This window comes from Mus caroli, chromosome 12 (assembly GCF_900094665.2).
Source record: "Mus caroli chromosome 12, CAROLI_EIJ_v1.1, whole genome shotgun sequence".
Taxonomy (NCBI): domain Eukaryota; kingdom Metazoa; phylum Chordata; class Mammalia; order Rodentia; family Muridae; genus Mus; species Mus caroli.
In genome coordinates this window covers 27374926-27390350 of record NC_034581.1, presented here as the reverse complement: position 1 = coordinate 27390350, position 15425 = coordinate 27374926, and the positions used below count along the sequence as shown (strand labels likewise).

The window sequence follows — 15425 nt, the reverse complement described above, 5'->3', positions numbered from 1 at the left end:
TCCCAAGTGACAAGCGAGCAGGGGAGAAGTAAAAGAAATATATTTGATCATTATTTTATGGGACATCTTTTATGGTAGCCTACAGACTGATTTATCCTTAAGTTCCATGATGAATGGACAGCTATGCATAACTACAACTGGCAAACGGCCACTACCTGATACTCCCTGCCTGTGCCTGGCTCTTATGATTTATCAGGCAAAGCACACGAGAGAATTTCCTTATGGTTAGTTCCAAGATGGAAAGGTGGAGGGATGGGGGAGGAAGATTGCTATTTCTAGGCATGAAGATTTGCTTTCAGAAGAAGAGGTTCTAGTTTCTATAACTCCTATAACTAGAGAAACTCTCGTTTCTATGGTTTGTCTTGGGAGTACAGATCACAGAACTCGGCAGGGTGGGAAAGGTCAGACACAGACCTCCCTGTTGAAGACTCTGAGGGCCCTGTCCTCTGTGCGAGCCTCCTATTTGTTATGTTCACAAGCTCATTTAATCATTTAATCCTTGTTAAATGAAAAGAACAAACTGCACTCAGACAGATGTTCAGAAGTTGACCCACGCATGTTATTCCTTCCCAGACAAGCTTTGTTTATATCAATACAGAGGTAGAAAGCAGTCAGACTCAAGGGTCAGTGGGGGTTGTCTGAGGAACACCAAAGAATCATGTCCATAAAACCTGTCGATGGCAACTATAGAACAGTTATCTGATTGTGTGAACACAAAGTGCTTAGCCGCATGTTAATTTAACCATTTATTTATAATGCAGAGAAAATATTTTACAACCGGATAAAAACATTTGCAGAGCAAGGGTGTGCTTGAAGTAAAGAGTGAATCCTGTCTGTGTAGAAATATTTTTGTGTAATTATCAAGTAACAAAATAGCATGAACTTTAATTCATAGTTACATAGTTGGCTGGGAAAATTCCAGTTTGACCTCGAAGTTTTCCTTCCCACCAATCAAAATTTGAGTCGGTCTTTGATATAACTATGATTCTGTCTCCTGCTTGAAAATTCAAGTCCCCTGGCTGTTGTCCTTCGAAAGAGTATAATGCTGTCACTTCTATTGGCTGATTCAAATTGCCTAAAACAAGAAAATATAATCAAATTATAAATATTTTAGGATAGAAGTTGAAGTATGGGAAACTCACCAGTTAGGGTTTGATTTTTGGCTCCATAAAGGGTGTCAGAACACCTACTGTACAATCTCTCAATGTTCACATGTTAACCTTAGAATTCTCTCCTTTTGAAAGACAAAGGACCCGAGATAGATCCCTAGGATCTACATGATAGGAGAGAAGTGACTCCTACAAGTTGACTTTTGGCCTCCACAAATGCTATATGTTGTGTACAATGGGACCAGAGCCATGGGGTCACAGAAGAAACCATGAAAACAAGAACAGCAGGACCCAGCTGAGCCAGGAAAAGCCAAAAGCACAAGGTTCACCAGGAAAGACATTTAAACTATTTTTATCTACATGATAATATTTACAATTTTGATTACCCAGTTTCTAGACAATATTACTCATAGTTATACAAAATGGCTAATTTCTCAATAGTTTATAAATTCAGTAGCATATAATTTGATGACTTCCGTGGCAAATTTAGAACATTAAATTAATAGCCGTTTAATCTTTGGACTCAGTGTATATTCAACTCACTTTTAAAAAAGTGCTTAATTCTTTCAAGATAAATTTCTAAGGAATATTTAAGTAAAACAAGTGGAGAAACAATTTTACTACAAAGCCATGGTCTGTAAATGGCAATGCTTGGTCCTGCACAGTCTCTACTGGCCTCTCAAAGCCTATCAGAGACCAAAAGCATGCCTTGTCACTAAACAATATTCACAATTAAACTTACTTAAAAAATATAGAGTTATGAACACTTTCCAAGATATTTTCATAACTCATCAAATTAACTGGAAATTAATTGATTTCCACCGTGATTGTAATACGGTGGCTATAAGTAATTTTTAATAGCTTTTTACTTACCAGTTTTCTCATGATAGCTAGAAAGCTCAGGATATAGCTTATATTCATTTCTATTACCTGTTAAGATAAAAATAAAATGGGGGGGGAGGAGGATGAGATTTAAAAGCTTACTACAGTATATAAAACACACAAAACCAGAACTCAGCTGACCATCTAGAGACTGCCACACCCGGGGATCCATCCCATAATCAGTCTCCAAATGCTGACGCCATTGCATACACCAGCAAGAATTTGTTGAAAGGACCATGATATAGCTGTCTCTTGTGAGGCTATGCAGGTACCTGGCAAACACAGAAGTGGATGCTCACAGTCATCTATTGAATGGATCACAGGGCTCCCAATGGAGGAGCTAGAGAAAGTACCCAAGGAGCTAAAGGGGTCTGCAACCCTATTGTTGGAACAACATTATGAACTAACCAGTACCCCGGAGCTCTTGTCTCTAGCTGCATATGTATAAAAAAGATGGCCTAGTCGGCCATCACTGGAAAGAGAGGCCCATTGGACTTGCAAACTTTATATGCCCCAGTACAGGGGAACGCCAGGGCCAAAAAGGGGGAGTGGGTGGGTAGGGGAAGGGGGGTATGGGGGACTTTTGGGAGAGCATTTGAAATGTAAATGAAGAAAATATATAATAAACAAAAAATATGCACACACAAAACCATCAAATCCTGACCTTGTTAAAGGTTTACACTACTGGGTCAGGCTGTAAACTGAGAGATGCCCAAAACTGTACAAAGACCACGTACAAGGCATAAGTAGCTGAAGTGCCTGATACTAGTCCATGGTCTATGCACAGAAGCACCCAAAGAAACTTTAGCAAGAAAGGTTACAGGCCCACACAGGGATCTCTAAACAGTCAGATTTCACACAGATGAGCCCCTGTACAGCTTCTGATAGACAGCTAAAGTTCAAGATGAATTTAAATAGTCATAAGGCATATGCTTGCAACATAATATAAGTACCAATTATTTGAATTAAATAATCATATTTTTCCTTCTCAATTAGAGTCTACAAACCACAGTGAGCTGAGTCCCACTATGGCTGACTAAAGAATATCAACAGGCCTTCCCAGCAGAAAGAATGCGCGGCACCCACTTTCAACATTCAAACCATATTCTCATGCTCTCAACTGAGCAGGCTCTGAGGAACTCCTCCAAGTACTAGAGGTCTGGAAATTGCCTCCTCTCCATATGCCCCAAGAATACAATTTTTTTCATAATTTAAGCAAGAAAATAAATATACCAGTGAAGAGTTTTTCACTAAGGAGTAAACCTACAACACCAGAAAATATATGAAGAGAGCTAAATTCACTAACATATTGGGATGATCATGATCCTGCTAACAAGGAAATATGTCATCCTTGCCCTAGAAACACATCAAGATGTTCCAACACAAACAAAAGTTAGCCATGCAGGAGCTGGGAGAGCTGTGATAGACAGGACCATGGTGGGTATGTATCTGAGGGGTGCATTATATGCTGAGGACTGTATCTGGGTGGGGTACACATGGTGGGGAACTTTTGTGGTAGGAAATGAAGATGGTAATATTTGTGGTGAGAAATGTGCAAAAGCAGTATGAGTGAGGAATCTGATCTAAGAAAATGGACTTTGAACTTAGAAGTGGGACTGTGACAAGCCTGTTAGCCGCATGAAGAACATTACTGTTTATTCTAGTCCTTCATCTGCTAATAGTAGTGGAAGTGCATTCTAACATGTAATGTTCTTCCTATACTGAAAATTCTTGATGGGAAAGATCCAAGGTATAACTAACTTTGTGTTCTATTTTATGAAATATTACACTGTAGTATACACTTAACATAATCGGCTTGTTAATAAACTAGATACATGAAAAACACAATTCTAATAGTAAGTGTTATGAAAATGTGATGATTAGATTTCACTAGTTCACCTTCTACTATGGCGATAAATAATAACCAAATCAAACTTAGGAAGGAGAGGGCTTATTTGGCTTATGTACTCTTAGTCACAGTCCATCATTAAGGGAAAGCTAGGAAGTAGACAGAAGTATAGACAAGGAACCATGGAGGAAAGCCGCTCATTTGCTTACTCTTAGGCTCACATTCAACCGCCTTTCTTATAATTCCATGGTTCACCCGTTGGGGTGGGACTGGCCACAGTGGAGTGGGCTGTACCACGTTGAAATCAATCAAGAAAATACATCATAGTCATGTCATAGGCTTATTAATATTCTTTCTCAGATATGTCCAGCTTTGTGTCAAGTTGATCAAACCTGACCAGCACATGGACCCTTCCTTGCCTGCTAACACCATTCTCAGGCATATCTCTGGCTTCACAGCTTTCTTTGGTAAATTTCCCCATTCTAAGCTCCACCGCACCATCTGGATATTTGTAGGCTTAGCCATCCCAGTTCCTGCACCAGTCCAGCCTGGGGTAGGCTAGCATGGAACATCAGACAATGGAAGAAGTCCATGTGACCAGGTCACAGTACAAAAACTCATAATGACAGGCCAATACAGTATGATCTGTGCCCATAAACCCACTAGTCCCATAGAAATGTTCTTTGAATTACTTAGATGAACTCTAGGACACAGAATTTGAAAGAAGAATCATAAACTTCATCAAAAAAATCCAAGGACTATAAAGAAAATATGAACAAATAGCTCTATGAAGTTAAAGAGTATAGTATTGAACACCTGAACAATATTCAAGAAAACAAAAATATATAGATAAATAAAATGACAAAGACAATTAAAAATTTTAAAATAAAATTCCGTAATGTGATAGGAATCCTGAAGAGAACTCAAGCTGAAATAAATATGGAACTGAAAAATTCAACAACACAGCACAGGGGAAAGCCTTACAAGTAGAATGGATCAACGAGAAGATAGAATATAAGTAGGAAAAGTAAAGTAAACGGACTGGACCACTCAAGCAAATAATATGAAACATTTAAAAAAAATAGGAAAGGAGCATGCAGGAACTTTGGGACAACATCACAAGACCAATTCTTTAAATTATAGGTATAAAAGAAGAATACCAGGTCAGTGACATATACCAGGTCAAGAGAATTACAGAAGAAAGCTGCAAATTAACAGCAGACATCCTCATACAAATGATAAGTAGCACAGGGAACACCAAGTAGGTGGGGCCAGAAAGTAAATGCCCCACAGCATATTATAGCTGAACACTAAGTACACAGAGCAAAAATGGGCACTGAAAGATGCAAGGGACAAACCTCAAGTCACATAGACAGGAAAACCTACCAGAATAACAGCTGTTTTTTCCAATGAAAACTTTAAAAGTCAGAAGAAACTGGGGCAATGTATTTCAGGTTCTAATAGACCACGGATGCCAACCTAGACTACTATACCCAGCAAAACTACCTACCATAGTCAAAAGGAGGAGGAAAAACATTCCATAATATAAACAGACTAAAAAAATTAATGTGCAGCAAACTAGCCTGCCAGAGAATACTGGAAGTAATAGTTTGGACTGAAGAGAAGAATGATTATAGCTAAGACACTACAGAAAGAAAACAAATAAAGCTAAAATTACTAAAACACAAAATATGACTAAGAACACAAATAGGGAAGACCACTACCAACAAAATGACAGCAAGTAATATACCCCTTTTAATAGTAACTTTAAACACTAATGCCCTCAACTTTCTAATCAAAAGACACAGGTTAGTTGAACAGATTAAGAAAGAAAATCCACTTGTCTGTTGTGTACAAGAAATTCATCTTACCTTCACAGATAGGTACTACCTTAAAAGGATAGGACTGAAAAAATATGTCAGGCAAATGGGACCAGAAAGCAATTTGAAAAGTCACTATTCTAATACCTGACAAAATAGACTTTAGACAAATTAATCTGAAGAGAAAAAGAAGAACACTGCTTTTTTATCATGGGCATAATTAACACAGAAGACATTACCACCTATATTTGTGTGTGTGTGTGTGTGTGTGTGTGTGTATGAAACTCTGGAATATCCAATTTTATAAAAAGAGTAAAGTTGGAATTAAAGAAACAGATTAACTCCAACTCATTAATAGTAGGAGATTTTAGTACCTATTTTTTCCCCAAATCAGGCTACCTAGACAAAGAATAAACAGGAAACATCAGAATTAAACAATATCATATATCAAATGGACTTAATAGAGATCTACAGAATATTCAATCCAAAACCAAAGAATATACTTTCCATTTAGCAGCACATGGAAGCTCTGAAGTAGACCACATACTGGGACATAAAACAAATCTTAAGAAGTTCAAAAATTAAAATAACTTACTGTATCTGACCTGAGTACAACACAAAAAAATCTTTAAAAAAACAACAGCAAATGAACTTCTAGTACTTTCACAAACTTATGGAAATGAAACTACACATTATTTAATGATAAATGGGGTCAAAGAAAAATTGAAAATCCTAGAACTAAATAAAAATTAAACAGAACACAGCAAAGCCCCCTGGGACACATTAAAAACAGCCCTGATCAGCATGGCAAGACACATGTCTTGGTGGAACCAAGAGCTGTTTTATTGGACTTAAGACCTATTCAATAAGGGGGAACTCATGACTAGGATTGTAAACCTGGAGGCTTGACTACCTGTTGTTTGCGAGATCACACATTTCAGAGGAGAACCTACTACTATCACTTTAATAAAAAAGGATGATCCCTAACTGTATTATAAATACTTATCCTCATATTCACAGGGTAGTATAGTTCTTTTGCTGTAGAAGACATGACAGGAATCCACAATTTGTCAAAATTCAGAGAAAAGGTCACTATGGGATGCTTAGCACTTACTGATATATTTACAAGACATCTCCTATACCTAAAGCTCAGAGAACATTGTGAAAGTGGGAGCGGAAAGATTTTAAGAACCAAAAAACCAAGACATGTGCTGTACATGTGTCTTCTAGATAGGGCCAGAAAGAATACCCACAAAATTTCAATATGTCTACTTAAAAAGACCAGAAAAATGTTAACAAGACCAGAAAATGATAACATCAACAGAAATGTCAATGTAGATGAGGGAAATCACACAGGCACCAACCTCTATCTGAAGAGCTATAGACAGTTAGTGGCTGCTGAGGGAGAAGTAGTCTTGCACAGAGATGAACAGCCTAAGTCAGACTCAGCAGGCTGCATTTCCATATTTATTTGCATATGTAATAATAATGATAAAAAGTAAGAGCCCATACATTTGAAAAGGAGTGGAGGGCAAGAAGGAAATGATGTGGAGGGGTAATGTGATTATATGTTAATTAATTTGAAAGGTAATAAAAAGGAAAATCAGTCCTAAGGGAAATTTATAGCTCTAAGTGCCTACCTCAAAGTATCCTGCAAAATACAAATAGCTGATGTAATGATGCAACTAAAAAATTTGGAAAAGCAAGAATAAATTAACTGAAATCCAATAGATGACAAGAAATATTAAAAATTGGAGCATAAGCCAGGCGGTGTGGCCTATTCCTTTGAACCTAGCTAGCACTTGGCAGACAGAGGCAGGCTGATCTCTGAGTTGAAGGCTAGCCTAGTCTACAAGGTGAGTTTCTGGACAGCCAAGGTTACACAGAGAAACTATGTCTTGAAAAGCCAAAGCCAAACTAAGCCAACCAACAAACCAAATAAGCAAAACCCCCAAACCATTGCATAAACCAATTAAATAGAAACAAATAAAATAATACAAAGCATCAATAAATCTAAGATCTGGTTTTTGAGAAGATAAATACCATTGACAAACCCAATTAGTCGAAAGAAACAAGAGATAACCCAAAACAATAAATCAGAGATGAATAGGGAAGTATTTCAACAGATGCCAAAGAAATTCAGATTATATAGAAATACTTTAAAAACCCAGTCTATTATGTTAGAAAAATCTAAAATTGAGAAGATTTCTAGATTTATCTAAACCATCTAAATTAAACCAAGAAGAGACCAACAGCCTAAACAAACACATAACCAAAAAGGAGATCAAAATAGTAATGAAAAGCCTTCTGCATTAAACAAACAAACAAACAAACAAACACCCAGGCTAGATGGATTCACCATACAAGTCTACCAGACTTTCAAAGAAGATCTACAACTAATATTTCTTAAATTATTCAAAACAATAGAGACAAAAGGAACACTTTCAAATTCCTTCTACAAAGCACATATTACTATAATACCCCAACTAAATAAAGACACAACACAAAAGAAGACTATAGGCTGCTATTCCTGGTGAAGATAGATACAAAAAATACTAAAAAAAAAAAAATTGCAAAACAATTACAGAATTATATAAAAAAAGGTTATCCAGAACAATCAGGCTGGCCTTACCTCTGAGATGCAGGAATTACTCAATATATTTAAGTCAATAAATGTAATAAATTATATAAATGAACTTAAAGACAAAAATCACATGATCATCTCAAAAATAAGACCTTGACAAAACCCAACATGCCTTTATAATAAAGTCCTAAAAACAATAGGCAGGCGGATGGTACATACCTGAACCTAATCAAGGTTCTACATGACAAACCTATAGTCAATATCATCCAAATGTAGGAAACTTGAAGAAACCTCATTAAAATTAGGACTGAACCAGGTTTGTCCACTATCCCCACTTCTTTTCAATATAGCACTTGGAACCTAGCTAGAGCAATAAAACAAAGAGAAGGAAATTAAAGGAATACAAATAGAAAAATAAGTCAAATTATCCCTCCTTATAGATGATTTGATATTACACATTAAGAAATCCCCCAAATTCCACCAGAAAACTTCTAGAAATGATCAACACTCTCAATGAAGTGTTAAGATACAAAAATCACCTAACAAAAATTAGTAGTCTTTCTAGATACTAGTAAAAAAAATCCTGACAGAGACTGTGGAAACATTTCCATTCCAATGAGCCTCAGGGAAAGAAAAAACAAAAGCAAAACCAAATAAAAACCAAAACTACAACAATTAAAGAAACCCACCACCCAATTCACTCCCCATCTCTAACCCCCATCCAAAAAAAAAAAAAAAAAAAAAAGAAAAAAGAAAAAAGAAAGAAAAGAGGATGGGGAGATGGCTGAGAGACTAAAGTGCTAAGCTAGTCCAGAAGACCTGAGCTTGATCCCCAGTTTGCACATGGCAGCTGACAACTGCCTGCTCCCCTCCCTTCCCAGGAGTCTAATACCCTCTTCTGGTCTCCTTAGGCACTGTCCACATGTGTCACACACACATACATGCAGATAAAACATCAATATATGTAAGATAGGATGAAATAATGAAAATAAAGAAAATACCTAGGAATAAACCCAATTAAGAACGTAAAAGACCTCTCACAATGAAAACTTTAGATCTCTAGAGAAAGAGACAGATGAACACATCAGAAAGACCTCCACATTCATGTACTGGTAGAATTAATATTGAAAAAAAAATGACCATCCTACCAAACGAAATTTACAGATTACTTTTGATCCAATGCAATCAAAATCCATATTACATTCTTCATAGAAATTAGGAAAAAGAAAAGGTCCTAAGTCATACAGAGCCACAAAGACCCTAGATAGCTCATCCTAACCAGAAAGACTAAAGAATAATCATACTAGGTTTTAAGCTATAGTCGAGAGATACAGAGATAAAGACAGCATGGGACCAGCATAAGAACTGACAAGCAAATCAACTGAACTAAACAATGACCTAAATATGTGTGTACATGATCATGGCTAACTCATATTTGACAAAGATACCAAAAACACACTGGAAAAAAGACAGCTTCTTCAACAAATATTGTGGTAAAAACTGGATGCCCACACTTGGAAGCATGGGATTAGACTGGTGTCTACCATGCTGCACAAAAAGGAACTTTGAATGCATCAAAGCCCTCAGTGTGAAACCTGAAAGCTGATGCTGCTAGAATAAAATGTAGGCAGAGCCCACGAGATGTGTGTGCAAGGAAGGACTTCCTGACAAGGACTGCATTGGCCCTGGAACTAAGGTCATCAGTTGACAACTATGATCTCATAAAACCAAAGAGTATCTGTACAACAAGGTAACAGTCAAGAGAAAGCCTACAGAGTGGAAAGAATGTTAGCTAAGCATCCTACAGACAATTAATATCTAGAATAAAGAAAGAACTCAAAAAAAATAAAGAATAAAGATAACAAACTATCCAATTAAAAATAGGCTAAAAATCAGAACAAAAAGTTCTCAAAAGAAGAAGTAAAAATATTGGTAAAGAAATATCTTTAGGTGTTCAACATTCTTAATAATTAGAAAAACACAATTAAAACAATTTTGATATTTCCTCTAACAAGGAAGAAAGGCCAAGATCAAGAAAACAACTGGCAGCCAGGCTTGGTGGTGCACACCTTTAATCCCAGCACTCAGGAGGCAGAGACAGGTGGATTTCTGAGTTCGAGGCCAGCCTGGTCTACAAAGTGAGTTCCAGGACAGCCAGGGCTACACAGAGAAACCCTGTCTCGAAAAACAAAAACAAACAAACAACAACAACAAAAAACAACAACAACAACAAAAAAACAAAACCAAAAAACTGGCAACAAATGCTAGAGAGGATGTGGAGAAAGGGGTCCCCTTGCTCTCTGTAGGTAGAAATGCAAACTGGTACAGCCACTATGCAAATCAGTGTGGAGACTTATCAAAAAAGCCCAACGTAGATCTACCATTTGTCCCAGCTATGCTACTCTTTGGCATATGCCCAGGAATAAGTGAACTCACAAAACTTGCAACTAAACACATGGAATGAGGTAGCCCATACGCAGGAAGACAAATGCCACATGGTTTCCCCCATTTGTGAATTCTAAGATGTGAGTAAAGAACCTGGAGAGACCTACTCTTAAACCAGGAAGATGGAAAGTGACTAGGGGATGCAGGAGAAAGAGCTCTAGAGTGAGATAGGAGGACAAGGGTGCTATGAAGGGGGACATGAGAAAATGGGGTTCAGGAAAGAATGTAATGCAGAAGGGGGAGGAACAGAGGAAGGTTAAATAACACCAAGGATGTTGGAGCCAGAGGGGGAAACATACTATTTTCTGTTTACACACACACACACACACACACACACACACACACACACACACACACCCACACACACACCCACACACACACACACACCCACACAGATATTTATAGTGTAAATGATGCTATGCCACTCGGGGGTGATCAGTATCACTGATCTCTCCAAGAGTCATAGACTCACTAACAAAACCCCAAAGCTAAGCATGGGGATCCAGGGGAATCCAAGAGCATCTAAAACATCACAGGCTATTTTGCCCTTTGTTGCCTCCTAGAACTTGAAAGTTCTACTTTCTACTACTACTGCTGAAGACAGAACACTCTGGACACAGGACTTGGAGGAATACAACTGGGGTAAACCTAAAAGCCTCTTCCCTAGGAATACCTCTGCAGTACTGCAAGGTTCATGTAAGCTACCAAGGGATACATGTAATCAAGGGAGAAAAGAGAGTCCTGCCTAACTGTAAAGTCTATGGACTAAAAAATGACCACCCTGGTAAGATGTCACCAATGGTGCAATAGTGGCTCTTACAGATAGTGGTAACTAGCAACCATCTAATTGGACTTAACCTTGCTCAATAGGAGGAAATTCATCAACTACCCACAGCCAGTGTGGTCATTGACCTTATAGAAGAACCTACTGTTTGCATTTTTCTAAACCAGTATAATTTTTTTCTTTTTTTTTCGCAGTATAATTTTTTGACTGCATTGTAAGTACTTATCTTTATACACAGAGATAAGTGTAGTTCTCATTAGTTTGTAGCAGATGGAAATCATTATAGAGATGGCACAGCTGGTCACAATGTAGACAATGACTGACTGTGGGGTACTCAATCCTAGGTGATATCTACAATACAGTTCAACAGGTCAATACAAAACAATCCAATCCTAGTGCCCTGCAAACAAGGCACTTGGAACATCATGGAAGAAGATTCTATATATACACAATGGGAAAGAATGGAAGGGATGTAAAGATTATACATATATATATATATATATAATGTATATATTTACACATATATTATATATGTATATATATGTGTATGTGTGTATATGTATACACACATATACATATACATATATACATGTATATATATATATGTACTATTTGATTAAAAAGTAAAGAGGAAGAAGTTATAAATTTGAAAGGGAATTGGGAAAGCAGAAGAATGAATTAGAGAGGAGAGAGAAAGGGGTGGAAACGATATAAAGGCAGTCAGTACTCAAGTATGAAAGTCTTAGTTTGAGAATTGACCTTTCTATCTCTGTGAAGAATTGAGTTGGGATTTTAATGGGGATTTCACTGAATCTGTAGATTGCTTTTGCTAAGGTGGCCATTTTTACTAAGTTGATCTATGAGCATGGGAGATCTTTACATCTTCTGAAGTCTTAGATTTCTTATTTTAGGGACTTGAAGGTCTTGTCATACAGATCTCTCACTTGTTTGGTTAGAGTTACACCAAGATATTTTATATTATTTGTGACTACTGTGAAAGGTGCTATTTCCCTAATTTCTTTCTCAGCTCATTTATCCTTTGTATAGAGGAAGGCTACTGATTTGCTTGGGTTAATTGTATATTCAGCCACTTTGCTGAAGTTGTTTATCAGTTGTAGGAGTTCTCTGGTAGACTTTTTGGGGTCGCTTATGTATATATACTATCATATCATCTGTAAGTAGTCATACCATGCCTTCTTCCTTTTCATTTTATATCCCTTTGACCTCCTTTTATTGTCTAATTGCTCTAGCAATAACTTTGAGTACTATACTGAATAACTATGAACTAACAAAAAAAAAACCCCAAGGATAGTGGAAACTATTCTCAACAACAAAAGAACTTCTGGGGGAACCACCATCCCTGACCTCAAGCTCTACTACAGAGCAATAGCAATAAAAAACAAAACAAAACCAAACCACATGATATTGGAACAGAGAAAGATAGGTTGATCAATGGAATAGAATTGAAGACCCAGAAATAAACCCACATACCTATAGACACTTGATCTTTGACAAAGAAGCCAAAACCGTACCGTGGAAAAAGAGAAGCATTTTCTACAATTGGTGCTGGTCTAACAGGCAGTCTGCAAATTCATCCATATTTATCTCTTTGTACAAAGCTCAAGTCCAAGTGGATCAAGGACCTCCATATAAAACCAGATACACTGAATCTCATAGAAGAGGAAGTAGGAAATAGCCTTGAACACATTGGCACAGAGGAAAATTTCCTAAACGGAACACCAATGACTCAGGCTCTAAGGTCAACAACTGACAAATGGGACCTCACGAAACTGAAAAGCTTCTGTAAAGCAAAGGACAAAATGGCAACATACAGATTGGGAAAAGATCTTTACTAACCCTACATCTAATGGAGGGCTAATATCTAAAATATACAAAGAACTCAAGAAGCTAGACTCCAGAAAACCAAATAACCCAATTAAAAAAATGGGGTACATAGCTAAACAAAGAATTCTCAACTGAGGAATCTTGAAGCACCTAAGGAAATGTTCAGCATCCATTATCATCAGGGAAATGCAAATCAAAACAACCCTGAGATTCCACCTCACACCAGTCAGAATGGCTAAGATAAAACATTCAGGTGACAGCAGATGCTGGCGAGGATGTGGAGAAAGAGAAACACTCCTCCATTGCTGGTGGGATTGCAAGCTGGTACAACCACTCTGGAAATCAATCTGGCGGTTCCTCAGAAAACTGGAAATAGTTCTACCTGAGGACCCAGTTATACCACACCTGGGCATATACCCAAAAGACGCTCTACCGTATCACAAGGATATGAGCTCCACTATGTTCATACTTACTTATAATAGCCTTATATATAATAGCCTTATTTATAATAGCCAGAAGCTTGAAACAACCCAGATGTCCCTCAACTGAAGAATGGATACCGAAAATGTGATACATTTATACAATGGAATACTACTCAGCTATTAAAAAGGAGGATATCACAAATTTTGCAGGCATATGGATGGAACTAGAAAATATCCTGAGTGAGGTAACCAGACCCCAAAGGACATAAATGGTATGTACTCACTGATAAGTGGATATTAGGCAGAAAGTTCAGAATACCCATGATACAGCTCACAGACTACTTTAAGCTTAACAAGAAGGAAGACCCAAGTGTGGATGCTTCAATCCCACTTAGAAGGTGGTACAAAATAATCATGGGAGGCAGAGGGAGGGAGGTACCTGAGTGGGGGAGGGGAAAAAGGGAGACGGGATCAGGTATGGGGAGAGACCTAAGAGAAGCCCAGAGGGCCAGGAGAATGAACTAAAATATGCAGCAGTGTGGGGCAGGGGCTAGAGGGACCTACTAGAGAGTTGTAAACTCCAGGGACTTGAGAGGCTTCATGGAGCCAATAGGGATGACCTTAGTCAAAATGCCCAACTGTGGGGAGATAGAATCTGAAGAGACCACCTCCAGTAGATAGACATGGCCCCAGTTGTGGGATGGAGCCACCCACCCATCTCAAAAATTTTGACACAGAATTGTTCTTCTCTAAAGGACTTGCAGGAACGAAAAATGCAGACTGAAGGAAAGGCCATTCAGAGACTGCCCCAACTTGGGATCTATCCCATGTGCAGACACTAAGCCTTGACACAATTGCTGATGCCAAGATGTGCTTGTAGACAGGAGTCTGGCATGGCTGTCCTCTGAGGCTCTACCAGCAGCTGACTGAGGCAGATGCAGATACTCACAGCCAACCATTGGATTGAGGACTGGGACCCCTATGGAAGAGTTAGGGGAAGGACTGAAGGAGCTGAAGGGGATTGCAACCCCATAGGAAGAACAACAGTATCAACTAACCAGACCTCTGAGATCTCCCAGGGACTAAGCCACCAACCAAAGAGCATACATGGGCTGGTCTGTGGTCCCCACTACATATGTAGCAGAGGACTGCCTTGTCTGGCTTCAGTGGGAGGGATGCTAGAATGAGGTGGGAGTGGGTAGATGGATGGGGGAGCACCCTCTTAGAGGCAAAGGGGATATGGGATGTGGTGGGGGGCTTTTAGAAGGGGGACCAAGAAGGGGGACAACATTTGGAATGTAAATAATTAATTAAATTTAAAAGACCTTAATTTTTTAAAAATTAAAACAGGTATGATAAGAGAAGAAACCTAGGTGTCTATAAAACCTAATTATGTCAGGTGAGACATGGTTGCCAATGTGACTACATGACATAGTTTTGGGTGCAGGAGCACAGTCAACCTGAATCATGTATTTCTGTCTTTCTAGTATGCAGATGGCATTACTCTCTCTCTTGTATGCTTGTCTGCTTTGCCTTTTAAAAATATATCGAGAGTGCTCTGGTTGGGGAGAGGAGACTGCTCTGGTTGGGGAGACAGATACCAGGTACCAAAGTTGAATCAAGATCAGGTTAATGATCTAAACAGCCCTATATCCCCCAAAGAAATAGAAGCAGTCATTAATAGT

The 15425-nt window shown here is 38.2% G+C and overlaps 1 protein-coding gene across 2 annotated transcripts in view; it reads right to left on the bottom strand.

Annotated features, from left to right (window-relative positions):
* Positions 1-728: 728 nt before the first annotated feature.
* Positions 729-15425, bottom strand: part of Sh3yl1 (SH3 and SYLF domain containing 1) — a 44241-nt gene continuing 29544 nt past the window's right edge. The window contains exons 9-10 of one of the 2 annotated variants that reach the window (XM_021179031.1): positions 1983-2039; positions 729-1075 (exon numbers count right to left, since the gene is read on the bottom strand). In XM_021179031.1, the coding sequence (XP_021034690.1) occupies positions 885-1075; positions 1983-2039 (248 nt within the window). In that variant the 3' untranslated portion in view covers positions 729-884. The remainder of the gene's footprint in view (positions 1076-1982; positions 2040-15425) is intronic. The other variant, XM_021179030.2, reaches the window with a different exon arrangement.